Source organism: Rhineura floridana, chromosome 1, assembly GCF_030035675.1.
Source record: "Rhineura floridana isolate rRhiFlo1 chromosome 1, rRhiFlo1.hap2, whole genome shotgun sequence".
Lineage (NCBI taxonomy): Eukaryota > Metazoa > Chordata > Lepidosauria > Squamata > Rhineuridae > Rhineura > Rhineura floridana.
In genome coordinates, this window is record NC_084480.1 from 138680116 (window position 1) to 138707639 (window position 27524).

Below are 27524 nucleotides of genomic sequence, written 5' to 3' on the forward strand. Positions count from 1 at the left end.
CCACTGCCAAGCAGTGCCCCCTACACCCAACTCCGCGAGCCTCCCCAGAAGGATACCATGGTCGATGGTATCAAACGCCGCTGAGAGATCAAGGAGAATCAACAGAGTCACACTCCGCCTGTCCCTCTCCCGACACAGGTCATCATACAGGGTGACCAAGGCTGTTTCGGTGCCAAAACCGGGCCTGAAACCGGAATAAATTATTTAGAATTTTAAGAGCATGAAATTTCTCACTTTTCATGTAAGAACTCAAATAATTAACAAAGTGAATAAAAATTAAGTAAAAAAAAGATTCCAAAAAGCAATCTTACCTGACTCCTTTGCAGGAATGTTAGTTAAACTCCAAATGAAGTATTAGTTTATTTTAAAAAATGATTAGGTGTATGGCAAATTGTGTGCTGTGTTTAGACTGAAACTCTAAGCATGATTTCTATGTAGCACACAGTGGGTCTGGCGGTTAAGCTTCACTATAGCTCCCTCTGCAACAGATGCCACATTAAGGGGGAGAGTTAGCCCCCCTCTGTTTTAGTACACAGAAAATTTAAGATTCAGGGATGAGTTTTAGGCATATAAATTTGGTAAATACATTTCCTTTACTTAATAGAACTTAAGAAAACTTTACAGAAGAGAAAATAAATGAAGTTAGTCAATAACATAGAAGCATTATAAAATATAATTACTGTTATTACAATTCTAAAATATTGATGCAAAGCTGAGAAACCCTATTAAAACATAATTATCTGAATCAGCAAGGCTATGTAGGACACAAGCAAAGTTGACAGGTGCCTCTCAAGAAGAAGAGAGACAAGTGCTCAAACAGAAGGATATTTATACTACATTTTCCATTGAAGAAGATATTTATGATGCATTCCTAAACTTAATTGCTTGCTTTCTCAATTATCAGAAAACCAAGACTACATTCCACAAAATATCCAACTACATGAAAAACTCTGGTAAATCATATGCCAAAGTAACATGCAGTGCACACATAATCTACTGTCATCAAAGCAAAATAATTGTTGCCATATCTAATAGAACTACATAAAATATAAACAACTGGTATTTTATTACCTAGATTATAATATTATGAGAATGTGTCTAGTTCACATCTGGGCATAGTAAATATATCAATGTGAAAAATAATATTTGCAGTGAACACAATTTATAATTGTAAATATAGGTTGACTGAATCTGACTGATTCAAGATTTTCTTATAACTGGAGACACAGGTGTAGTGGTTCAGGATAAGGAATGGGGAATAGTGATGTACCATTCTGGTTTGCAAAGCTGGTCTTTCTCTGAAGGACATCATAAAAATAGAAAAATGCCTTCTATTCCCAATATAATGGTGTTAATTGAGCTGCACGGGGGTATGGAAAAATAAAAATAAAAGAATCAGCTATGGAGCCTGGTGCAATGTCTCTGGCACCAGCTGAAATGGGTGCAGAAGTGGGTATGCTTGCTACAGGTGCAAATAGTTTTAGTTGTTAGTTTTTTCTGGCAATTTATCTTATAATTGTATTCTATTAATAGATGGATTCTGCCTTAAATCTATCAAAACTCCATGAAGGTGATTTGATCCACATAAAAATAACCATATAAAGCCTGATTATGTAAGATTTCAATTCCAAAACATAAACTTTGCATTCTTTTTTTAAAAAATAAAGCAGTATTTCTCTGTTCTTCATCTTCTCTAGCTAGCAAATAGTGTATTGTTTTTCTTGCTGCCTAAAATTTCTCATTTTATACAATGAATACAATATTAGAATTTCTAGATCAAAATTACTTTTTCTTACTTGACCTTATCCTTTTAATTCAAATAAGATTAACTTTGAGTGGTGAAGTCAATCAGAACAATTGTGTAGAAAAATTATAATGCAAATAAGAAGGTAGAGTTAAAGAAATATTACATGTCTACACTAATCATCTTTTCATGTTTTCTTTTGAAGGCATAAGCTGTAACTTCATTTCGATGTTTAAGTTCTTTATCTAGATCTATTTTGCTCCCATTTAAACTAAATATCCACTAAATTGTCAGCAGGAAAATCTCACCATCTTTGAACCACACATGTCCGTTTTAGTTATGTGGTATCCATAATAGCATTCAATAATGAAGGAGACAGAGAATGGTACAGCTGAAAATGAATTCTTATCAGTCATATTATACCTGTCTTCTAATAAGCACTATTAAAGTTCATCCCCAAACCAAAATAAACTATACTTAGAAGAAAATTCAAGTTTATCTGATCATATTTCTTAAAAGATGCCCTTTAAAAGTTGAAGATTTCAGGCAAAGAATTTTCTCGTTAGTTTAAATCAATATATGAAATTCACATCTGCTGCTACTTCATACTTCTTGGCCTCATTGTCCCCCTAATGTTGACAAGTTACAATGCTGCAATGACAGTAAAAGTTACAGATTGGGATGTATTACCCAATCTGATAACAGATTTCCCTTCAAAAAGAGAGGGTTTGGAGTAGCATTATATGTAAAAAAATGTGTACACCTGCACAGAAGTCCATGAATCTTAAAGTGGAAACCCTGCTGAATGCATCTGATTAAGGATAGAAGGACTGAGGAACAAAGCTGATATTGCTGTGTCAGTATATTATGTTCAGCCAACCAGAAGACATGAATGATCCTTTCCTAAAGCAGAGGTGAGCCATAGTATTATTAGGGGATTTCAACCATTCTGACATTTGCTGTAAATCTAGCTCTGTTAAGAATGGAACATCCGGTAGAGTCTTGACTTGCCTTGCGGACAACTTCATGTCTCAAAAAGTGGAAGAAGGAACAAGGGGGTCTGCTATCCTGGATTTAATCCTGATGAATAGGGAAGAACTGACTGATGAAAGGAGTGGGAACCCTCGGGGAAAGTGACCATGGCATCTTGGAATTCATGATAGGAAGGGATGTGAAAATTGAACATAGATGGATATGTACCCTGGACTTTAGGAAAGCTAATTTCAGAGAAAAGTTGGGAAGGATTCCATGGCTAGAAATACTGAAGGAAAAAAGAATTCAAACAGAATGGGAAATTCCGAAAAGTGAAATACAGCAGGAACAATCACAAACTATTCTATTGAGAAGGAAAAATGGAAGACATTTAATTTAAAAATGGAAGTCAGTGCAGCTGCACATGGAGCTCTATGATGAGACACTTAAAAAGGCCACATCTGGACAAGCCTGGCACCAGTGAGCAGCCAGTTAAGGCACGGGCCTGAGTGCCCCTGGAGTTCAGAAGGGCCCTTGAGGGGGTGGAGGTCCTTCTCTGTGATCTGCACCAGCGTCATCTTGAGAGGCATGATTTGCAGCACACATCAACGCCTTACCCCAGACTTCAAATCATGCCCTGTGACTTGACTGTGGTTCGAATCGCAGAGTGCCACTATCTCATATAACACACACAAACCTGATGCAGGTGGTGCAGACTTAAATAGGCCTGGCCGCCCCGCCTCCCGTGATTCCATGTCTGCTTGTGCAAAGACATGTGCACACACCGTACTAGCATGCTGATGTGATGATGCGGAAGGCAGAGCAGTCAGGCCTATTTAAGCCCATGCTGGCTACGGGGGGGGGGATGTTGGCAGCCGAGGGTACACACATACCTGGCGCCAGCCTGTATGTGAATGACAGAAGGAAGGATATATAACCAAGGATGAATATGATAGAATAGGCTGAAGCTGTAAAGATGGTGTCAGGAAAACTAAAGCTCACAACGAGCTGATGCTGACAAAGGATGTGAACAACACTTCCAAAAAAGAGCTAATTTTCCTGTGTTTGGAGCAGGAAGAAGAACAAGAAAGGTCTGCAGCTTGAGGAAGATAGTGAAGCATTAAAGGGTGACTGAGAGAAGGGTGAGAGAGAGAAGACTGAATTCCTATTTTGCCTCAGGCTTTTCCTGCAAGGGGAATTGTGTTTGACCTGGGAAAAGTAGAACAAGTGATAAAAGGAGAGGCCTGCAGCCCAGGATAGAGAAGGAGATGGTTAGAGATCACGTAGCTTCTTTTAAAATTAGTTCAAATCTCTGGGTCAAATGGATTATATCCCAGGGTGCTGAAGAAGCTTGCAGATGTTATTTCTGTAAAGTTAGAGAATTCTTGGAGAACAGATGAAGTGCCGGAAGACTGAAAATAGCGATAACGTTTGCCCATCTCCAAAACGGGGGTAAAGGCAGATCAGTCAGCCTGACATCAATACCAGGCAAAATTGCAGAAGCAGTAGGTTTGTGAACATCTCATCTAAAAAACAATGCATCGATTACTAGGAGAGAGATTATAGTTCCTGTTTTAAGCAGAGGTGAAGGCCTTCAGTGGCTAGAGCAGGAAATTCTCTAGAGAAGAGGTTAGGGAACCTCAGGCCCAGGGGCCAAACACAGCCCTCCATGCTTCTCTTCAGGACTCTCTCTTGGCCACACCCCTCACTGGCCCAGCTTCACACCTGCGTGTTTTTGCCTGACTGGCATGTGTCCTTGAACTCTGATCATGCTTCTTGCTTGTCTGGATGGAGGGTAGCAAGGGTGTGTTTTATAGAAACTAGTCTGTGGTACAAAGGTAAAATTTGCATCAATTGCTCTGTCTACTTTTGCCTCTGGCCCCACTTATCACTGGCATGTGGCTCCAGGGAAGCCCCCCGGAATGCACCGTTCAACTGAAAAAGATTCCCCAATACTGCTCTAGAGTGCCACTGCATGTATTACTCAGGCAAACATAATATTTTCATGCCTTTACAGATGTGAGGTTGATTTGCTGAAGTCTTCCCATGTCTTTAGAGTTCAACTGAGAAGCAGCCCTTCAAATATAAACATTATTTAGAATCCATCAGAATTCAATAAGTGTTTAATTAATGGCTTATTAAATACACAACTTTTATTAATGGAAGCACTTATGTCAATAATACAATGAATTTTGGTAATCTATCTGATATTACAATTTCTGTCAGGTTAGAATTTGTACAAATTATTGCCATCCCAGTTTTAATCAATAGGTGTCAGCATTTCATGGTCACTTTAGCTGATGCAAACAAAGCCAGATGTATTGCTGGGGGATCAGCCAGGTCTTCTGAGTAATATGTGACTTGGATAAGTTCACAGAATGTTGCACAACTCCCCTTGACATGAATAGCAAAAATATGTTTAATTTTAATTACTTACTATTTCAACTTTTCAGTGTTACTTCTGCATATTCTACATATATACTTGTGTCAGTAAATTTGCCTAATACTAAGAGAAAAGAAGAACTGTACAAATAGCAAAATCTGGAGGCATTGCCATATGGGAAAGCCTGTTTTTGTTTTTAATTGTTAATCTTAAGATCGACTCCAACGTTTCTGTGGATGTATATTTTACATCTAAACCATTCTGCCTATTTTTTACATCTGGTAAAGTATTCTTGTCTCAATAAACTTTGTGCTGTAAAATGCAGAGGAGTAGCTGTTAGCCTATTGCAGCAAAAATAACCAAGAGTAGTCACTCCTTTATTATATTATGAGCTTTCATGGGCTACAGCACACTTCATCAGATGCATATAATGAACTGAGTTCTGTTGAGCCCCAATAGACACCAAAATCCAGACTGTTTGAATTAAAACAGATAGGAACCAGCTAGTAAACCCCATCCCTATTCCCAGGTGTCCGTCAGTTGGGGACAGCCCATGCAAGGGATTTTGAGAGGTGTGGGAGATGACCCTCCTGTCAGTCATGTGATGTCATAATGACATCACGTGATAGGCAGGTTGTCCAACCCACCTGTCAAAGTTGGCCCATGGGGTGGGACTAGATAAAGGTCTTCCCGTGGAGCCAAAAAGGTTCGCCAGCCCTGATCTGGAAGGTGGTTCTATCATAGTTTGAATTCCAGACATGCATTTTTTTCTCTACTTGTTTCAGGTTATAATTCTGTATTGATTGATTGACTGATTGATTGATTGATTTGTATCCCACCTTTTTTCCAAGGAGCTCAAATTGATGTATAAATATGGTTATCCCTCTCCCAATTTTATCCTAACAACAACCCTGTGAGGTAGGTTAGGCTAAGAGACAGTGACTGGCCTATGGTCACCCAATGAGCTTCATGGCTGTGGGGATTTGAACCCTGGTCTCCCAGGTCCCTGTCAAAAATCTAACCACTACACCACACTGCCTCTCTCACATAAGGCCATTGCTTTTTCATGTGTGCCTTTGGTTCAAAATAATATTGAACATTAATGAAGAATCCAATCAACACTGGCTAGGTCTCATTTGTTAGTCTACTCCTTGGTAGTGATAGCAGCAAAAATGTGATACTCCTTGGTAGTGATAGCAGTGGTAGTGATGGCAGATAGCATCATTGTTTCCCACAACCATTGCATCTCTCAGTGCCAGCCAGCAGATCTGTTCCAAGTGATTCAGGGCTTGTTGCATCTTAGCCCTTGTGAAGATGGGGAGGAAATGTCAGCAGCCCCCTGTGACCAATTTGCACTGCACTTTGCAGATAAAACCACATATATCCATACAAGCTTAGGCTGCAGAGTAATTTCAGTGTGTCAGATATACCTGAACTATTTGCTGCTTTTGCTATAATGGGTTCTTTTCAGTTTGTTCAACTTGAAACTATAGACAAGATTCTTGGAAGATCAAGGGTGACTGTGTGCATGCTTGATTCTTCCCAGAGAGAGAATCTACATGAAACCACCTGGAGAGGTTATCTATAGGTTTTGAGTACGTGGATGACATTAGATTCCAAGAAGGCAGTGAAAACCCCTAATCAGTGTCTGGAGGCTGTGATGGGCTTAATGTGAGCTAGAAAACTGAGTCTTAATCCAGACAAGATGGAAGTGTTCCTAGTCAGTAGAAAACCTGATCTAGGGATGGGTATTTCACCTGTATTGAATAGGATTGTATTCCCTCTGAAGAATAAGGTGCACAGTTTGGGTGTTTTCCTGGACTTGGCTATACTCCAGGATGCTCAGATGGTAGCCATGTCCAGGAGTGCTTTTGCACAGTTTGGGCTTATGCAACAACTCTACTGCTTCCAGAACTGGCCACTGTTGCACATGCTTTGCTCACAATTCAAATTATAATTATTGCAACACATTCTCCTTGGGGCTGTCTTTGAAGAACATAAGGAAGCTACAACTGGTGCAAAATGTTGCAGCCAGAGTGATAGTGGCTGGCAGTTATTGAGGACATATTACTCATGCTACATTGGCTTCCAGTTTGCTTCTGAGCCCAATTCAAAATGCTGTTTTTGACCTTTAAAGCCCTAAACAATTTGGGTGCAGGGTATCTGAAGAACTGCATACTTGCTTCCATACAAGACTGCCTGCCACTTGACATCTTCTGGGAGGGCTACTTTGCATCATGTCTTGCCTTTGTCTGACATGAGTGCATGGACCAAGGCCTTTTCCACAGTGCTACCCAGGCTTTGGCACTTCCACCTTCTGGAGGTGCATTTGGGCTCTTTGCCTTCTTTTTTCTGATGAATGGTGAAGACAATAATTTCCGCTGGGCCTTGTCTTTTATTTTCACCCCTTGGGGTTAAATGTTTTTGAAGTATGATTATTGTTTGTCGTGACATAATTTGGTTTTGTATCTTAAATTTTGGGGCACCACTTTGAGGCCTTTCAGATAAAATGTAAAATAAAATAAACTTTACCTTACCTTACTTTATTAAAAAAACAAAAACAAATATGAACTGGAATGACTTGACAGAAAGTTGTTTCAGCTATTACAGTGTAAATGAATGTTGAAATCAAGGTTATGAATTTGTTGTCAGGCCCTACTGTAGAAAAAATATAGCCTAACAGGTAAACTATGTATAATCATCAATTCATGAAATGGCCCATTCTGACTGTATGTTTTTTTCCCCCTCTGTGATGTATCTTTTCTATACTAACCTTACAGTGTAAATCTATGCAATCAGAATATCTCTAAAAAGATCTTGGATTTGTTGTCTATTTTTATTCATTTTTTCCCTCCCAGAGGCCTTTGAGAGGAGTTTTCATGTTCCATAGGAAACAGAGTAGCATTCTCTCTGTTTTTATGAGCTCTGCTGTTTTTTGATAGCTGATCACGTTTCTGCCCTTTAGGTGTCTGCGTGGATTCTCTGGAGCAAGATGTGTTGAAGTTGTGCCCATGAAAATCCAAAAGCCAGAAAGTATGTTTTAAAGTAATATGAAATCTGCTTTCTCCCCCAACTACAGCAATCAAAATCAGTGTCACTTGGTGTGTTCACTCTTCAGTTTGAACTGGGCTCTTTTTCGTCTGCCTTTGACTTGGTTCCGAGCACTGTGATTTGCACAATATAAATCATTGTACCATTTTCCTCATCACTGAAATTATTTTTATTATTAAAACAACAAAAAATCTTATGTAGGTATACGTTCTGAACATTTGCCCTAAAAAGAAAACTGATATATACTCATTTTATTTTGCCGTAAGAATATAATTTTGCCATTTGGAGTGTTGTATTCTCATTTTATATTTCCTAAAGCTCATCTCAATCCACTTCAGATTTGGCATTTGTAAATCAATATCCTTCTCAATATCTTGACGTTTGATAGCAGTGAGAAACAGAATCAGTCGCTGAAGATGGACACACCAAGTCCAGGCCTCTCACACTAAAGGAGCCTCTCTCTTAGCGTGTATTTACCTCTTCTCTTTTTCTCTGTTTTCTCTACCTTTTTGTTTTTGTTTTTGCTCTCAGGTGCCCAAATGAATTTACTGGTGATCGCTGTCAAAACTACGTAATGGCCAGCTTCTACAGTACGTCCACTTCCTTTCTGTCTCTGCTTGAATAGGAGCATGCTCAGTTGGTGCTGCTTTCTTATTGCTGCATCTTTCTTCAGATTTTTATCTGTAACTAAATGGATTACACAAACTGGAGATTGCCTCTGCCTGTTTGCATGTAAATGATGGCACAAGTAATTCCAAAAATTCAGCTGGATTGTGTGGCAAGATTAGGGAAATTGTAAAGTTAACAGTTACAGTATGAACATACAACTAAATTAACAAATAAAATTACAAATTGAGAACCTATAATTCTAAATCCAACACAGGCATTCTTAAGCCCATTGACAGCAATAGGCTTGAGTATGCATGACTCTGTGTTGGATTTAAGCCATAATAGTTATCCAGACAACAGCCATAGATCAAGTAGGTTTTGAAAAGTGAATTTACATGGTCAGATTTTATCAACCATGACCAGTAAAAGTCTAGTATAGGTTGATACAGAAATGATTGGTTCCATCTTTCTAGTTAGAAGAAAATCTTTTAGATTTTCTTTTAGATTTAGATTTTCTAAATCTTTTAGAAAAATTGTAAAATTTAGTAGAAACAGAGGGCATTCTCTCCATGAATACTTCAGAATTCAGGATTTATACAGCAGGTATGAACGGCTTCTATTGACATTCAAAGGATTTGCTGAAGCTCAGCTTCACATGAGGATTTTTTTACTTTTGTTTATTCTCACTAGGACAAAAATGTGGTTGGGATCTAAAGAGTTGCTTTAGATGCCTAGTGAGATTTTTCAGGACACTGCTTTTTTTCCTATGTTCATGCTGAGTTGGTACATTACTGGCATCCAAATGCCCTTTGAAAAAAAAATGACCAGTGAACTATTTCTTGATACTTCATTCATATGGAGTGAATTACTCCATCTACTGTATGCTAGCTCAATTTAATTTCCATTAGTAGACAGCAGCCATTGGACATACGGGTCTTCTACGTCTATGAACAAAAAATGTACATGAATAATTTATAGTAACCATCCTATGCATTACCCTCCTATATCCCAAGTGCTCTCCTGGGAATGGAGGGAGTCAGACTTCTCATTGGCCAGATGTTTATCTTAAGTACTAAAAAGCTCATTACCATAGAGCTTTAAATGTTTTCTTGACATTTCTATTGCCCAGATAAGAAATCGGTGTGAAATAATTTTCTAATTTATTTTCAGTTGCTCTTGTAACAAAGTATTTTAGGTGACCAAGAAGAGATGAAGACATAATACTAAAAAGGAGCAGTTTGCCTAATTAGAATAAAAATACAGACCTAACTTAAGTATTCCCATTGTCCACACCTTGCTTTGAAGCCCAGTGTACTATGGGTGACAATGGATGATGTCCACTCTTGCAAAATGGGACCCCTGGTTTATCTTCTCTTTCCCCCACCCCAGTCCCCTTCATGTCCCGCCAAATCTGCTCAGCAGGCAGTGGAGGCTGGTGCTCATTGGAACTGGTAGAGCGGAAGGAAGGGAGGCCAGTAGTAAGCAGAGCCAGAGCCAATGACAGGCAGAGCCAACTAGTTCTGGTTTTGTCTCTATCCTTCTCCCTTCTGAGTTCTACAAAGGCAAGACACAAGATCAAATAGGCGGCTCACAGCCATTGCTACCCACTAGACTGGTTGTAAATAAGGACGTAGGCAGGTGGGGACTGGCTGAGGACAGACTGACCTTGGTGAGGCAGTGTCCCGCTTGCCCTAACAAACCAGCCTCCACTGTCAGGAGGGTCCCTGATCCTCCAGAACAGATTTTATGAGTGTGCAGGAGGCTGCAAGGGCGAAGAGAAGAATGAGAAGCCCCATTGCATGAGTGAACACTTGTTCATGTTACACTGGATTCCACCCTTTAGTTTTATATAAAATGTATGCAGACATCTAACTTTTTTAAGCCCCTATCATTGATAATGCTTTATAATGTATTCAGTGAACATACATTTCATCTTGTATATTGCAGTCAATCCCATTGTGAAATGCTGCCACCATAAAACACATAGTGGTCAACATTTTGAGGGATGTTCCACATTTTTAGTTGTTTTTAAACTGCTCTGCCATGAAACATCTCAAAACCCCACCTACTCATACCTCTAAGCTCCAAGTAGCTTGGACAATCCTCCAAATATGGAACAAAAATTAAAAAGTCCACTATGTTACTATGAACTACAAAGGGCAGACCCTAGAGATGGCATTAATCCACTATAATTGAGCATATAGCCAATCTGTATCCTCTATATTTTTATTCAAACTAATGTTGTTCAAACGTGGATATTAAATGGAAATGGATATTAATGATCTGACTTCAAGTGGATTGAACCCAGTTCTGACAATATATAAATAGCCATTATTATTTTGTTGGCATAGAGAATTCCATCATCCAGCACTGCCATACCCAGCAAAACTACCATCATGTTGATCATTATTCGATTTAAATTTATATACTTTTCGATTTAGTGAATCAGGGCTTGCTTCAAAAAGAGAGATTAGAAGATACCACTTTGTTGCAATTGTCTTAAATATTATATTTGACATCCAGAGTTATACTTTATCACATGCAATATAAAAGTACATGGTACTATCCCAGCCTTGTCCTAGTTTTAATTATAGTTGGATTATGATGATAATGATAGGGGAAGGGCCGTAGCTCAGTGGTAGAGCATCTACTTTGCAAGCAGAAGGTCCCAGGTTGAATCCCTGGCATCTTCAGGTGAGTCTGGGAGATACTCACTGCCAGCCAGTTTAGACAATATTGAGCTAGATGACTTAGTATAAAGCAGCATCCTATGTTCCAATGATGATGATGATTGCAATCAACATGAAAGAAATCATATCTAGAATGAAAGCTATTGGAGGATGAACCATCATCACATGGGCTCATGTTTCCCCTCTCCCAACCTGGCACATACAAAACATGCATAATAGTGTGTGTGCTGACAGGAAAATGCGAACATGGTTCTGTTGAAGCTACATAGATCCTTCCATGCATAGGCTGCTGTACCCTCATAGCAGTGGATTTTGTTCAATGTATTTAAAGTAATGTTTTCTTACTAAGCTACCACAAAAGATATATTTTATATACTGTATAAGACAATAGTAGCAGATTAAATTAGAGTACATATATAACATTAATGACTTTAGAAAGCTTGGCTATCTGGGGCTTTCTGAAACCAAGGGAACGTAGCTATGAATATCAAATATCAATTGGAGTGGTATGCATATTATTCTTAAGCCTGAACGAATGATGCATGTCTCCTCTGCATGTTTTTGTTAAGGTTTAACCCATCAGAATATATTTTCTTTAAGTACCAATCTCCCATTCAGTTATTTCAAATCAAAGCTGTTGGAAATGAGTGACTTTCACTGGAATTAATTTCCATGTAGGCTGTCTACCTTACCTGCAAATTAGGGTAAATGCAGTAATATATATGCATGAGCATGTCACTAATTCTATTGAAGCTTTCTATGCAACTAATATATATTGTTAGTAGTGTTCATGTAGGCATGTAATACTGGCTCTTTAGAGGGAAATCTCTATGAATTCAGATTTGTTTAACCCTTAAAATGTTACTGATTGCTGGGAAAGCAAAAACTCTGCCATACAATGTATAATTTTTACCTTAGGTTTCTAAAACACAATAAAATACATGTTGGTCTTTAAACACAGAGGGACAGAAGAGCTGGTTGTTTTTAAGGATGTAGAGTGGGGATCCAGAGGTAAACATAGTGGTAACATTCTGGTACAGGAAATGTACCAATTATAATACTGTCAGCAACCATATGTTTTATAAAATACACTGCTGTGCATACTACTCACACACATATTTCCCACCAGGGTGGGTTTCCAGACTGCCTCAGCCTGTCCAAAATAATGCCAAAGAACCCACATAAACTGACACTACTGTGGTATCATTCTTTAGCTGTGGAAATTGGCATTGTTTCATCACCACAAAAGTTGCTTCCTTGATTAGTTCCAGCAATTTGGCCAGAGCACAACAAGCAGCAATGAAAGGGAGCTAAACACTAAATTTGCCCTGTTTAATGAGGCACCATGTTTTATTTTTCTGCTCTTGGCCTTCAGTTCTACAGTTACTGGAGATCCATTCTTTCTGATTTCCAGTTGATAACAGAATGAGGAAGACAAGAAAATGAGTTGCATTGCCAACAAATTTCAGCAGAATTATAATGTTCTGAAACATTACAGTGCCATAGTATTCTTCGATGAGGAATGCTGTTTTAAAATGAGATCCAAGCAACTCTTTCCCTATTCGGGTACCTTCCTCTTACCTACTTCGTCTTCTGTGACTTCCATTCCAGATAACAGTAAAATAAATTAGTGCATTTCACATTTGTACCTCTAAAATAGAAATGTCCCTAGTTGATCAGCAGGTAAACCAAATTAGCCCCACCCCCAGTCAGTGGGCACAGAAGGTGGAACTGTCACGTCAGATACACCCACTGTGAAAATGATTGTGGCTTAGCTTGAAAACTACACAGGATTAGTTTGTCTCTGTGTGTAATGGATTTGATACAGCCCAGTGTAAGAGGGAAAAGAAAAACATAAGTGGAAAGGTGTTGCCTGGCTAGTATCACTATTTTGGAGACCCACTATGAGTTACATGCATAAGGATTAACAAGTTTCACATACAGATGGTCTTGGATCCATATGGTGGACAGATTGTACAATAACCAGTTTGAATAGACAGTCTGTCACCATGATATATCAGAAATATCTTTAAGGGTTAACATATGTTGGTGCATTCACCATGTTCTTCTAGATGATGTACAGTATACAGATACCAGTGTGTATTTGCTGTAAACCATAATTTCCCAACTAGATATATGAGCCTGCCAAAGCTTACGTGAGCCCTGCCATGTTAACCTCAAGCCATTCGTTCTGTCTCAGTGTGCAGACACCAAATAGATATAATATCCATGTGTAACTTGGTTTTTTTTGGTACAGTGTATTGCTCTTTTCTGAAACTATTTTCCTTTTTCTTTCTTTTTATGTCAACTTTCTGCATTGGCAGAGCATCTTGGGATTGAATTTATGGGTATGGACCAATCATTCCTTTTAGCTTGCAGATTTTAGTCCCTGAGAGATTGAAAACCTTTTTATTTCCCCCCTCTTCAGTTCCTAACCAACTTCCTTATGCTTTAGAAGGGATCATACAGCTATAACAGTCTTTGCCAGCTCCCTATCTGCACTTAACTCAGCATTCATAAACATATATAAACTGCTGTGGGATTATGCTTGAGGTGGTTATAAAAGACTGGAAATTGACTTTTTCTGTTCGATTGCTTGGCTCATTTGTAATCCTTGTTTTTGCTACAGTCTAGCGTTGCAGCGAGCACCTGCCAAATTTCCATCTGTCACATTGATTGATGGAAAATCTCTCAGAAAATGAAAAAGAATGACCATTCTGCAGAATGGTAGGAAGTCCCTATTTAAGAAATAGAGAACCTGTATTGTTATGAGAAACTTGAAGCTTGAGTCATTCTGCCATCTCAAATCCCACTGAAGTGAATGCTTTAACAGAGGATTTGAGGATTGCAAATTGAAGCACCTATTGGACCTGGCTCTTGCCTGGGTATAAGATAAAGAAAGGTGGATCATAGCAATGGAAGGCAAGGAACAGGGAAATTGAGGCAGCCCTTTAGCAAGGAACAGCTGCTGCAGAGTCCCCTTCTAGCCCTCAGATCAGAGACCTATCCTGGAGCCTGTATGGGGTTAGTCCTTATCACATGATTTGCTCTGGTCTATTGCTTTTCAAAAGCCTTTTTGGAGGATATGATTGTTACCCTTTGGTTTCCTATTTTTACCAGAGCTTGGAAAAGTTACTTTTTTGAACTACAACTCCCATCAGCCCTAGCCAGCATGGCCACTGGATTGGGCTGATGGGAGTTGTAGTTCAAAAAAGTAACTTTTCCAAGCTCTGATTTTTACAATAGCTTGGTGACTGTGCACAGACAGCCTACCAAACATCCCTCAGACTCCATGTTAGGACTCTCTGTGGGCTCATATCCAAATGGCCTTAAAACAGAGTCTTTCATGGTTCTCTATGATAATGAATGCACATGTTACTGGGTGTTGTACTGTTTGTTCTGAGTACCAGCCCATAATGTAGTATCACAAGCACTAACAGTATGAGATATTGTTTGCAGAATGAAAGAAAGAACACTCCCAAACACTCTTTGAAAGTAAAATAAGTACAATAACATTGGCTTGTTAGTAATATCTTGTTGCATATCTTGAAAAGGCCACACTAACTGAGAGACTTGTTCATAAGGCAGAGGCTGGCTTGAAACAGTAGCAAAAAGGTTTTTTACATGATAGCATTCTTGTATTTTCCACTGTCACAGCCAGGCTATATCTTACGGACATAGGATTGCCACCCAAAACTAGCAATCTCATGATATAACCTCTCCATGCAGTAACATATAGGAGCACTTTATCACATGACATTCCTGTGTCATGTGGTAAGTGTTCCTACACAGTATTGCAGGGAGGGATAGGACTCACCATGGGAGATGCCATTGTTGACGGCATGCTTGGGGTTGATATAACCGTAACCCACCTCTGTTGTGGGCAGGAGGGAGGAGAAAACACTATTTTCACAAGTTAATGACTGATAACTACAAACAAAATTCTATGTTAACCCTTTCTGAACTGCACTAATTACTGGATTGCATTTAGCATGACTTTTCTGTCTCTTGTTGTATTGTAACATTATAAGACTCCAGGTGCTTGGCTGCTCAATCAGTGCTTTCAGGTGAGCATAGGTTAGGGGTTATGCTGTATGTGAAATCCCTTCAAACTCTGCTTCAGTCTTATTTTCAAGCACTTTTCTTCACTCTTTTTTCCAGTTATCAAGCATGCTGTGCCAGGCTTATAGTTGACTTCTCAACTTTTAACCTTGTCTTTCCCTTCAGCTTTTCTCTCTCTCTCTCTCTCTCTCTGTTCTCTCATGTATTTGTGATTGTTTCCCTGCTTTGACTTCTTGTTCTTGGATTTTTTATTTGTATAATCAGTTCAGCATTCTAGTTTTTATTTTCTCACAAAACTGACCCTTCCTTCCCTCTGTTAATAAGCAGTACAATTAATTTTTGTCTAAATATGTTCAGGAGTCTGTTAACTGATGCTTAACTGATGCTTATATTGGGATTGGCTTGTAGGAAACAGCCCTTTCAATAAGATGCATTGTATCATAGATATTGAAGGATTTTTAAATTTCAGTCTCTGCTCATTCTGAATTTCACTACATTGTTACCTTGAAGTACCTTTCAGACAGAACTGAGGAACAAACTAGATATGCACAAAAGTGTGTATATCATTAACTCGTGGTTCTTTTTAAACTCAAAAAACTAATTTCAGAGGGGTGATGGTTGTGGAATAGAATATGTAGCCTTATCCGCCACTCCATGGTATTTGGAGTATTTGGAGGAAGACACTGCCTATGATCCTCAGTGCAGTCCTAGATGAGAAAATCCCATTGAATTGAATTTATTTTAAATTAAAGAATAATCACAAAAGGAGTAATACTTTTCCTCAACTGATACTCCTTAGCAGTACCAAATTTAATAAAAAATAAAGTGCTGTTGCCAGAGCCTAAAAATGTCAGTTATCCATCAAACACTTTGGTAACTGTTGTTTAATCTATTATACAAATAAAAGTCTTCGCAGGGAAGGCCTGAGACTGTAGATGAGTAAAAGAAAAATATCTTCATTTGATCTCTTTGCCTTAGCCTTTTTGAGCAGAAAAAAATCACCCGGAAAGATGTGCAGTAAAAGCATGATCTGCAAACCAAAATTCTGTAAGCAAAAAAACCAGTGCACATGTGGAAGCCAAATTCTGCTTTTCTGCAAAATGGCATGAAAGGAAAGCAAAAATATGTTCCAGACACTGTCAGCACTTCGTGCAAGTTCCTTCCTCCCAAACTGTGTCTGTCCGTAACACACCACTGCATATCAGCACACACTGCCAATTATTGGTCATTGCCCACTGTGATGTAATCAAACTATACGCTGGGTTAATGTCTAAGCAAATATTTATGCTCTAAGAGCAACAGTGACCACAAAGATGAAGAATTTGGGACTTAACACAGGCTAGTGTCAGAAATCAATCAGAAAGAACAGATGAAGCCAAAGAAAGTCCTAGCAGATGTCTTATCTACAAGCACACACAGATCTGCAGACCAGGAAATTGTCAAACACCCGCATCTAAGCATAAAAGTAACAGGCTTTCAAATCCTATCCCATTGATGGCAGCCTCATTTCCAAAAGGTTATTTTTTTCTTCCCCCTCCTTAAATTTAAACTTCTATGTTTATATAAAAAAGTGTTCCCTTAATTCAGAGATGAGGAACCTGTTGCCCTCCAGACGTTATTGGACTACAGCTCCCATCGTCCCTGACCATTGACAACGCTGATTGAGTCTGATGGGAGTTGGAGTCCAATATCATCTTGAGGGCCGTAGGTTCCCCCATCCCTGCCTTAGTTAATGCAACTCCTTGTTGGCTCCTTACTCCTTGTTTTTTCCCGATCTGGATGATGTGGCAATTGCACAATTTTGTATTAAAAATTAAATGTCTTCTTGAACCACAAAAGGAACAAAGATTACAAAGTTCTGGCCTATTCTAGCTATTTGAGCCAATATACAGTTAATATCAGTGTTCTAAATGTAACATTTCCTTTGTTCAACATACAAAATGATGTTCTTCCAAGTGTGACAGACAGTGCAATGTAATGTTTTTTCCAGCCCAAACATTGCTAAGAATGACTTAATAATTTTAAAATATCATTGAGTGAGGTCACTGCAGTGAAACAGATCTTCACAAAGCCTTTTTTTTTTGCTACAGTTATGGCATATGAGTAATCACTGTAACATCTTTGATACAATGCACTGTTGCCCATTGCAGTGGAAGATTTTGGGCAGTAGAAAGAATTGGGATTAACAGATAAATTGCATTAACAGTCCTTGAACAGTTGTGTAACTTTCACTGGTGGCATCATTGCAAGCCAAACTCAGACGTAAAACTGTAACTTTTCCCATGTAAAGATTGCTGTGATCCAGGGTAATAATAGAAAAGCAACTGGGCATTTTTAAATACCAAGAAAAACGGGAGAGAGAATTGTAGGGGAGTGGGGGAGAGCTGAAAAGCTAACCCTTATTTCTGCTCTCTTTGTAGAAGGGAGGGAAGCCTGTTTCTACACTACATGCATTTTGTTATGTCAATGCATTTTATTTTTAGTAAAAAAAAAATTTTTTTTTAATTAAAATTCTGTTAAAAGCAGAATTTTAAACTAGGGATTCAAGTTAATTTGAATTACATTTATTTTAAACATCATACTGTATTGCATTTAGATCTTAATTTCTGAATTTAAAATTTGTATAGTGATTGTGCCATTGATTTCACTGTGTGAATCAGTAAAATAATTATATGTATGTGGCATTGGCTGGACTTTTTTATTATCTAGTATACATTTTGTAACCTCCTCCTTTTTGACCCTTTCTAGAAGCTGAGGAACTCTACCAGAAAAGGGTGTTGACCATAACTGGCATCTGCATTGCTCTCCTTGTAGTTGGCATCATGTGTGTTGTGGCCTACTGCAAAACCAAGTAAACTTTCCTCTTCCTTTCTATATCTGTGTTTATCACTGAGGGATCAGGACCCTGTCAAAACAAAAGGCGAAGAAATGTGTTTGCAACTGTTAACATAAGATAAAGCAGCTAAATAAGAATTTCTCTGCAATCTTATAGTGAAGGTGGAGTGTGCTATATAATGAGACAATATGGAGATGGAAATGCTTGTAGAAAGCTTAGATTTTTCTAAATAAACTCATGACATACTGAGATAACTGCCAAAATGTCCCATTTGTTCAGAATTTAAGCTCATAAGATAGCAAGTTCTTAATCATGCTGTAGGATGACTCCTGAATCAGGTTTAAACTTGACTCTCTTTAGGAGAGTATGAGATACTAGTACATATTTCCAGCAGCCCGGTATATTAATAATGAATGTCAAATGGTAACTGGATAGACTAAACTAGAGTTCCCCAACTACTGCCACTGGCCCACCTCTGTGAAGTGGAAGCCTTAAATTTTCAAATAAATTATAAAATAAACTTGGTTGCTTTTTCATAATCTTGTTTATAATGTCTTCAGTAAATACAATCAAATTTCAAGCTTTCTTTCACAACTGACACTTAAATGTTTGCCTTATCAAATTAAAGCATGCAAGTTGCATTACTTAAACTTTATTACTTCAAACAAAAATGGCTTCAGAATTATGTATTTTATTGTAATCTGATCCATGGTTAAACTGTGGCCTTTTTGTTGCGCCTCTTGACATCCTGAATTATATAGACCCAGTTTGAGCATACTAAGCCAAACCATGGCTTATCCCTAAGTAGCACAGCAGCAGCAGGACTCGGGGAGGAGCCCTGCAGCTGTGATCTTCCCTCTGGGAACCAGCGCAATGTTTTGGTTTAGTGTTACATGCGAAATGGACCATTATCTAATAGCATGCAATGTTTCCTAATCTGATGACAGAGGCACGCTTCTTTGTGAACTAAAATTGGAGGTACACATCATTCTTAGTGGGGGAGGAAATTACTTTTAGAGAGTATAGGACTAAGAATTACTAATACTCAGAGCAGCCCAATTCTGCTTCATCTCTGCATTGAAAGTGACTGAATGATCCCTTGTTACCATTACTAGTAGAGTCAATATCTGCAAAATAACTATGTGTTTTTCCCTTTCGATATAAACTTGATTAATAGAAAAGATGTAGGCAAGTGTGGGTGACATTTCCAGTGGCAATATTAATCAAGTGATAAGGTGACATCGAAAAACACTGAGTCTTCCAAAATGCTCAAAAATACACAGCCATTAATGAAGAGGCACTGCTGAAAGGAGCAATATGCACATTTAGCTTTTGCAGTACTTTTTCCTCTCTGCTTCCTTTTAGTGATTTGTTTTTGGTATTTGAGTGAGTGCCCTTCACATGCAGAAAAAATTACACATTTCCTGCTATGAGAATGAACTGTGGTGAGCTTTGGGTTTACATGGTCCCCTTTCCCCTCTTTTCTTCTGTACACCCAATGAGGAGCCGCTTTCAGTTTTAAACTAACCATAGTCACCATTAATATCCAAACTCAGAGAATGATGGTTTGTTTACCTATGGTTAGTGAAAATATGCCAGGATTAAACTGTGGGTTTAGATTTTGGTTTGTTCTCATTAACCATAAACCACAGTTCCTAGAATCCAGACATTATAGAGACCTATGGTTAGTTTAAAATCAGAAAAAAATATTCAGTTGCCTCACTGGTACAAAAAAGCAGGGGTAGCGTACAAGGCTGAGGCTCATTTTCACTTGTTCTTGTAGAAGGAATCCTGTTACAACTGCAACCTAAATAATCCTATTGGCTAAATCTAGACTGAGTTAGCAGAAGTCTACAAAAAAGTCTACAAAAAACACTATTTCATTTTTCTGGTTTACAGTAGCAGGGATGTAACCAGAAATAATGACATCAGTATAAAGCAGGAACAGGGAACCTGGCTGTCCAGACGTCATTAGACTCCAACTCTAATAAACATATAGTATGATATTGTATGTTCTGTGCTAACATCAAACAGATGTCTTCCATCTATAGTACAGCACAGACCAGTGAGTGATTCAGCACATTCTATAACAGGAGAGCTTGGAAAAAGTTCAGTCAAAAATGGATGCATCTTTCTGAACCAAGTTCATACCTTAAAACCATAAGAATTCTAAAAAGTTTTATTTAAAAGCATTTCTGAACTGCTTTATATTTAAAATCTGTAACTGGTATACAAAAATAATATATTACAGATCCACAGCTGTACCTTCTCTTGTGCAGTCATCAATATAGTCAGGATATTTCAGAGACGTTATGGATGCATATAGATTCAGAATAAAGCCTTCAAGGGGCCCTGCGCCTAGATATTGTGTAACAAGGTAGATGCTGGGAAAAGTGTTCTTTTCTTTGTGAAGACAAGAGATGACAAAAAGAGATTTTTCCAAGAAACTTTGCTTCTTCACTGAGCCTAATAACCTGCCCTCTGTGTGCAGCTGTTGGAGTACCTTCAGTTTTAGGTAGCATCTTAGGCCCAGTTGATGTGATACAATGATTTCACTGGTCTTTGGCATCCTGAGCCTATAACAATGTAGTGCAGATCAGAAACCAGGCATTCATTCATTCAATATAAATGTGGCAATTGTGCTTGGGGCTACTGAATAGGGCTCCTATGATTCCTAGTTATCATAAGAACATAAGAGCCTGCTGTTGGGGGGGGGGAGCTGCTTTAGACAAACTGACTTTTGACACATGATGAACACCGGGAAAAACATCACTTGCTGAGTGCTTGTTAAAAGCACAAGACAGGAGTCCTGTCAGAAAAAGACTGTTAAGAACGTAAGAAGAGCCTGCTAGATCAGGCCAATGGCCCATCTAGTCCACCATCCTGTTCTCACAGTGGCCAACCAGTTGCCCGTGGAAAACCCACAAGCAGGACTTGAGTGCAAAGAGCAATCTCCCCTCCTGTAGTTTCCAGCAACTGGTATTTGGAAGCATACTGTCTCCATCTATGGAGATAGAACATAGCCAGCATGGTAGCCACTGATAGCCTTTTCCTCCATGAATTTGTCTAATCCTCATTTAAATCCATCCACATTGGTGGCCATCAGTGCCTCTTGTGGGAGCAAATTCCATAGCTTAACTATGGACTCTGTGGGAAAGTACTTCCTTTTGTCTGTCCTGAATTTTCCAATATTCAGCTTCATTGGATTTCCACAAGTTCTTGTGTTATAAGAGAGGCAGAAAAGCTTTTATTTATCCACTTTCTCCTTTCCATGCATAATTTTATACACTTCCATCATGTCATCTCTGACTCACTAACTAGAAAGCCCCAAATGCTGCAACTTTTCCTCATAGGGGAGTCGCTCCATCCTCTTTATCATTTTTTGTTTTCTTAACCCTTTTCCAACTCTACAATATCCTTTTTCAGGTGAGGCAACCAGAACTGTACACAGTATTTCAAATGTGGCTGCACCATATATTTAGATAATGGCATTATTATGTTGGCAGTTTTTATTTTCAATACCCTTCCTAATGATCCCTAGCTTAGAATTTGCTTTTTTCATATCTGCCACACACTGGATCAACATCTTCATCGAGCTATCCACTGCAACCCCAAGGTCTCATTCTGTCACTGGCAGATACAATTTAGTATCATCAGCAACCTTGGCCACCTCACTGCTCACCCCTAATTCTAGATCATTTATGAACAAGTTAAAAAGCACAGCTCCCAGTACTGATCCTTTGTTGACTCCACTTTCTACAGCCCTCCATTTGGAGAACTGTCCATTTATTCCTATTCTATGCTTCCTGCCACATAACTAATTCCTAATCCACAAGAGGACCTCTCCTCTTATTCCATGACTCCTAAGCTTAGTCAGGAGTCTTTGGTGAGGTACCTTGTCAAAAGCTTTTGTAAGTCCAAGTACACTATGTCAACCGGATCACTTCTATCTATATACTTGTTGACACTCTCAAAGAACTCTAATAGATTAGTGAGTCAGGACTTACCCTTGCACAAACCATGCTTGTCCTGCTTCAGCAAGGCTCGCTCTTCTATATACTTGGTTATTTTATCTTTAACAATACTTTCTATCAGTTTACTTGGGACAGACGTTAAGCTAACAGGCCTGTAGTTTACAGGATCCCCCTTTTAAAGATTGGTGTTAACATTGGCCACTTTTCACTGTATGGAGGCAGATCTGAGGAACAAGATGCATAATTTTGTTAGAAGATCAGCAATCTCCCATTTGAGTTCTTTGAGAACTCTAGGTTAGATGCCATTCATTCATTTGTCAGCTTTTATTTTGTCTAGTAAGCCTAGAATTCATCTCTCATTAAAACTATTTTCCTCAGTTCTTCATACTCCCTTCCTGCAAAGGTTAGTTCAGGCGCAGGGATTTGCCCTGTATCCTCCACTGTGAAGAAGATGCAAATATTTCATTTAACTTCTCTGAAATCTCCTTATTCTGCTTAAGCACACCTTTGACTCCCTTGTCATACTGGGGTCCAACTGCCTCCCTAGACAGTCTCCTGCTTTGAATGTGCTTAAATAATTTTTTGTGTTTGGTTTGTATGTTTTTAGCAATGTACTCCTCATTCCTTTTTAACATTCCTTGTCGTCTTGCATTTCTTTTGCCAGAGTTTATATTCCTTTTTATTCTCCTCATTTGGACAAGACTTCTGATAGGTTGTTTGACTCTGCTTGTTAACCATGCTGGCATTCTCTTGGCCCTAGTGGTACCTTTCCTGATCTGTGGTATACACTCCAGTTAATCTAATATTGTGTTTGTAAGCAACTCCGAAGCATTTTGGAGTGATTTGACCCTCCTGACATTGCCTTTCAACTTCCCCAACATGTGAAGACTGGAAAAAAGGAAGTTTCCTTTTTTGAAGTCAAATATGACCATGTTCGATTTTCTTGGCAATTGGCCATTTACCTGTATGTTTAATTTAACAGCACTATGATCTCTGCTCCCAGTCGGTTCAACAACACTTACATTTTGCACTAAGCCCTGTGCTGCACTTAAGATTAAGTCCAGGGTCACCATCCCTCTGGGCAGTTCCATAATCAACTCTTCTAGTCATTTAAATGCATAGTCATTTAGGGTATGTAGAAATTTTACCTCTTTGTGATAACTGGAACACATATGCAGTGGTCTGTGTCGGGGTAGTTGGAAGTCACCCATTACTACAACATTTCCTAGTTTGGATGCTTCCTCGATTTCATTTTTCATTTCAAGATCTCCCTCAGCATTTTGGTCAGGGGGATGATACAACATCTCTAGTACTAATTACTCTTGAGGACCGGTATCACCACCTACAGTGATTCTTCCCTGGATTCAATGCCCTCTATCACGTATTCTGTGACACCACCTCTAATACGTCCTTCAAATATAATTTATATCCACTGATAACCATGTCCCACTGTTTTTCTCTGTTCTGCCATGTTTCTGTTATGCTCACTGTATCAATGCTGTCCTCTAAGGCCAAGCACTCCAGTTCTCCCATCTTGGCTAGGAGGCTTGTAACATTAGCATATAAACACTTGTATACAAGTGTCTTTGGCACTTTTGGCTTGGCCTGTTGCACTTTTGCCTCTCTGGGTTGCTATCTTGTGCTCCTGCACTCACAGTGCCTACCCCAATTTCATCATTTTTTGGTCTTTATCCCAGGGGGGAGATTTGTTCCAAAGTGAGAAATCTCAGCTTCTGTTAGTTTCCTCCCCGCCCCATACGTTTAAAAGCTGCTCTTCCACCTCCTTGATTTTAAGCACCAGCAGTCTGGTTCCATCCTAGTTCAAGTGGAGCCTGTCCCTTTTGTATAGGCTTGGCTTGTCCTTAAATGTTCCCCAGTGCATAACAAATCCAACTTCCTCCTTAGTGAAGACCTCTGAATCAAAGAGAAATTCCACAGATGTGGACTGTTTGCCACTATGCAGTGATGGGAGCAGAAGCCTTGTATCTCCTAAATGTTTTCCTACAGCCGATGTGTTAAAGTCACAGGCATACTGACAAGGGGAAAATCCTCACCATACTTCAGAGAAGGTCCTTGTGCATTACACAAGGTGCTCTCCAAAACATGAGTCCACATTTAGTTATTTTGGGGACAGAGACTAATAAGCAAGTATGAAAGCGGATAGATGACTCACATATAATAAGGTCTGGCTTCTCAGTTGTGAGAATTAGTAGCTTTGTGGGGCAAAGGCAGGTATTTTGATCATTTGAAGAATGTTTAAAATCAGAATGTGGCTGTTTTAAATCTCTTCAAAATATATTGCTATTTTTATTTCCCTTATCTCAAAAGAAGACCAGCTTATGAATGTTTCAGAAAGGTAGTTAATTTTGGAAGGTAGAACAGCTCTCCTTGTAAATATCACCTTTTCTCATAAGCCTGGCAGAGTTCTGGAACTCCTAAACTCTTCATGTCAGACCTCCTGCCGTTTGTGGTACTTCAGATAACCAATTTATGGGAATATGCTGGTCAAACATTATTACAGAGTAAAACTATTGTGTTCATTTGACTATTAAAACTGCTCTTTATTTCAAATACAGGAAACAGCGAAAAAAGTTGCATGACCGCTTCCGGCAGGGCCTTCGATCTGAACGCAACCATAGAGTCAACATGGCAAATGGGCCTCACCATCCTCACCCACCAGCAGAAAATGTCCAGCTGGTAAATGTAAGTTTTACAGAAGTGGCACAGCTAAGTGTAGCTCATCAATTCATCACCAGTTTTTACTTTAAGAACCATTTAACTCCTGTTCAGTTAGAAATGATAAGCATGCTAGCTTTCCCCATATCTTGCTATTCAGCCACCACTACCTGAACAAGCAATGTAAGAGTGAAGAAAGTTTTCTAATGTAACTCAGAATAATTTGAATTTACAAATTTTCCGTTTCTGGATAAGTCTGTAAGTGAAGTTACAGAAATTGAGTTAAAGGAAAGTAGAATCCTGGTGGTTATCTGAAAACATGAAAATGAGTTTTTATCAGCACAGTATTGTAAAGAAATGCATCTGACTAGATTATTGTCCACAAAAGCAATCGTGTACGAATGTGTACTATGGCCAGACAACGGCAGCCATCTGTAGTTGTTAGCAGAGTATTTTTGGAAGTGGCACATTTCTGGTTTTATCCATGGAATTTTAGCTTGAAAGCCATCTTGGGGGCATAGAATATTAATGTCAAAACAATATTTATCACTACCAACTCTGAGCCATCTGCCTAAGAAATAGACTACAACAAGATTTGTTCTCACAAAAATGGAATCCATGTGACTCTTGGGTGAATCCTGATACTGTTGTAAATGTGAGGAAAATGTGGTCATGGCTGAAGTGTAGGATGCACCATGCATACCTCATATTGTGAAGTTGTGTGGATTCCACATTAATTAATTCTCTTTCTTAATCTCAAGAGCAAGCATGCCTCTGGTCCTCTGAGCAAGTAAATAGATCTTGTTAGACAGTTCACCTCTTGTCTGCCATTGCTTTGTTAAAAGTGAAAGAACTGTGCTCCTACATAGTTTGTGTTCATTTCCGTGGACCTTACACCCTTATACTGCTTCCAAAATATTTTCAAAGGCCAAACGTGCACCAAAAAAGTGTTCCATGAATATGGCTATTGAGTACAGCACTCCACATGTGCTTGATGCTTAGGGGAGTGCACAAATACCATTAACAATGTGATCTCTCTTGATCTGTGCCTTCCAGCAAAGGCAGAAACAGTTTCTCATCTTCTGCTTTTGAAGTGCTTCTTCAGCCATTCCTGAATTGAAAAGGAGGATGTTTGCTGGTCAGAATAAAAGTGGAGAGGTGCACTGCTTGTCAGGCCAAAGCATTTTCTCTCCTTCACCAGATTAGATATACTGGACACCGCTTCATTTGACAGGTGCCACTCTGAGATGTAGAGGGCTAGAGAAAATGGCAGTGAAAGCTAAATAGCGGATCATGGTCTACTAGCCAGCCAACCTGATCTATGGGATAAAGATAAAATAATGATGGAAACTCCTGAACTGCATTAGAATAGCACACAGCTAGCAATACACAGATGTATCAGAGCTACATTTATTATATGGAAAATCCGAAGGATCCTTATAGTCAATAAGAGTTTTGCCATCAGTTTCAGAGGACAAAGGATTTCACCTGTTCCAAGAGCCTGATCTCTGTGTTTAAACAAATGCAGATATTTCCCATATTACATCATTCCCTGAGAGAGCCAATTTGTAGACAAGCTATGTCTGTAATTTAGGCACCAAATACAGTTTCTTCTGCCAATTGCTTTTTTGCAGTATTAGAAAAGAATAGACCAGAATTCAGACTCCATTGTTTCTCTTGATCACTGAAGTCCTCAAATGATGGCCAAGCTAAACATTTTGAAAAGCTAGTTTGTAAAAATACAGGAAGCCCATGTTGTTGCTAACATACTTCACAAAGAACTTGAACAGACTGCCTCTCCATCACTGCAATTCCAGGGACCAGCATTTCTGGAGTTGCTAAGGGTGTAAAGAGAGTGTTTGAAAAGGGGAATCTCCATATATCTGTAGCCCCTACTGTGAAGCCTACCCTTACCTCTAAAGCCTTGGTTGGTCAGAACATTAGTAGAAAGCTTATCAATATGTCTTGCCTTATTTACTTCTTGAGGAGAAGGCTGCTACAGAAGAAAAGAAAGAAAAAGCACCTCTAGGGTTCTAATTATAGAAAGCTAAACCTTTCTCCCTGATGGACTAGTTTACGAGATGGAGGGAGTTTCACTGGGAGTATTTAAAATATGACACAATCTGAAACCATGTAGACTAGAATTGTACTAACTTATTCTGTTCAATGTATAGAATGGCTATAAAACTAACCGTAGACATGCAAAAATGAAGCTGCAGTCTTGTACTAACTTAGCTGGGGATCACCAGATATCCATGGACCAGAGGCAGAGGTTTAATACCATCAAAAATAGGCTGATCTTTCTGACCTAGTTCGAGAGAGGTAATATATAGTAAACTGCTGTTTCCACTGGAACAGCTGTATTTAACGAGAATTCTTTCTAGAATTAAATGAAGTTTTCTCTCTTAGCATGAGAATAATTGATTGGCAGCAGATGCAGGAAGCGCTGCAGCTTCAATATATGAAATTGCTTATTGTGCTTTTTCATATACATTAAGAGGAGAGTATATACATGATGTGCTTATAA

General features: G+C 38.8%; 1 protein-coding gene across 7 annotated transcripts in view; it reads left to right on the top strand.

Annotated features, from left to right (window-relative positions):
- NRG1 (neuregulin 1) overlaps positions 1-27524 on the top strand; it is a 270328-nt gene that overhangs the window by 235131 nt on the left and 7673 nt on the right. For 3 of the 7 annotated variants that reach the window (XM_061633626.1, XM_061633597.1, XM_061633568.1), the window contains 4 exons: positions 8682-8740; positions 13774-13797; positions 18260-18362; positions 24898-25024. In XM_061633626.1, the coding sequence (XP_061489610.1) occupies positions 8682-8740; positions 13774-13797; positions 18260-18362; positions 24898-25024 (313 nt within the window). Of the gene's footprint in view, positions 1-8064; positions 8133-8681; positions 8741-13773; positions 13798-15480; positions 15517-18259; positions 18363-24897; positions 25025-27524 lie in introns of all 7 variants that reach the window. The other 4 variants (XM_061633615.1, XM_061633578.1, XM_061633607.1 and 1 more) reach the window with 3 other exon arrangements.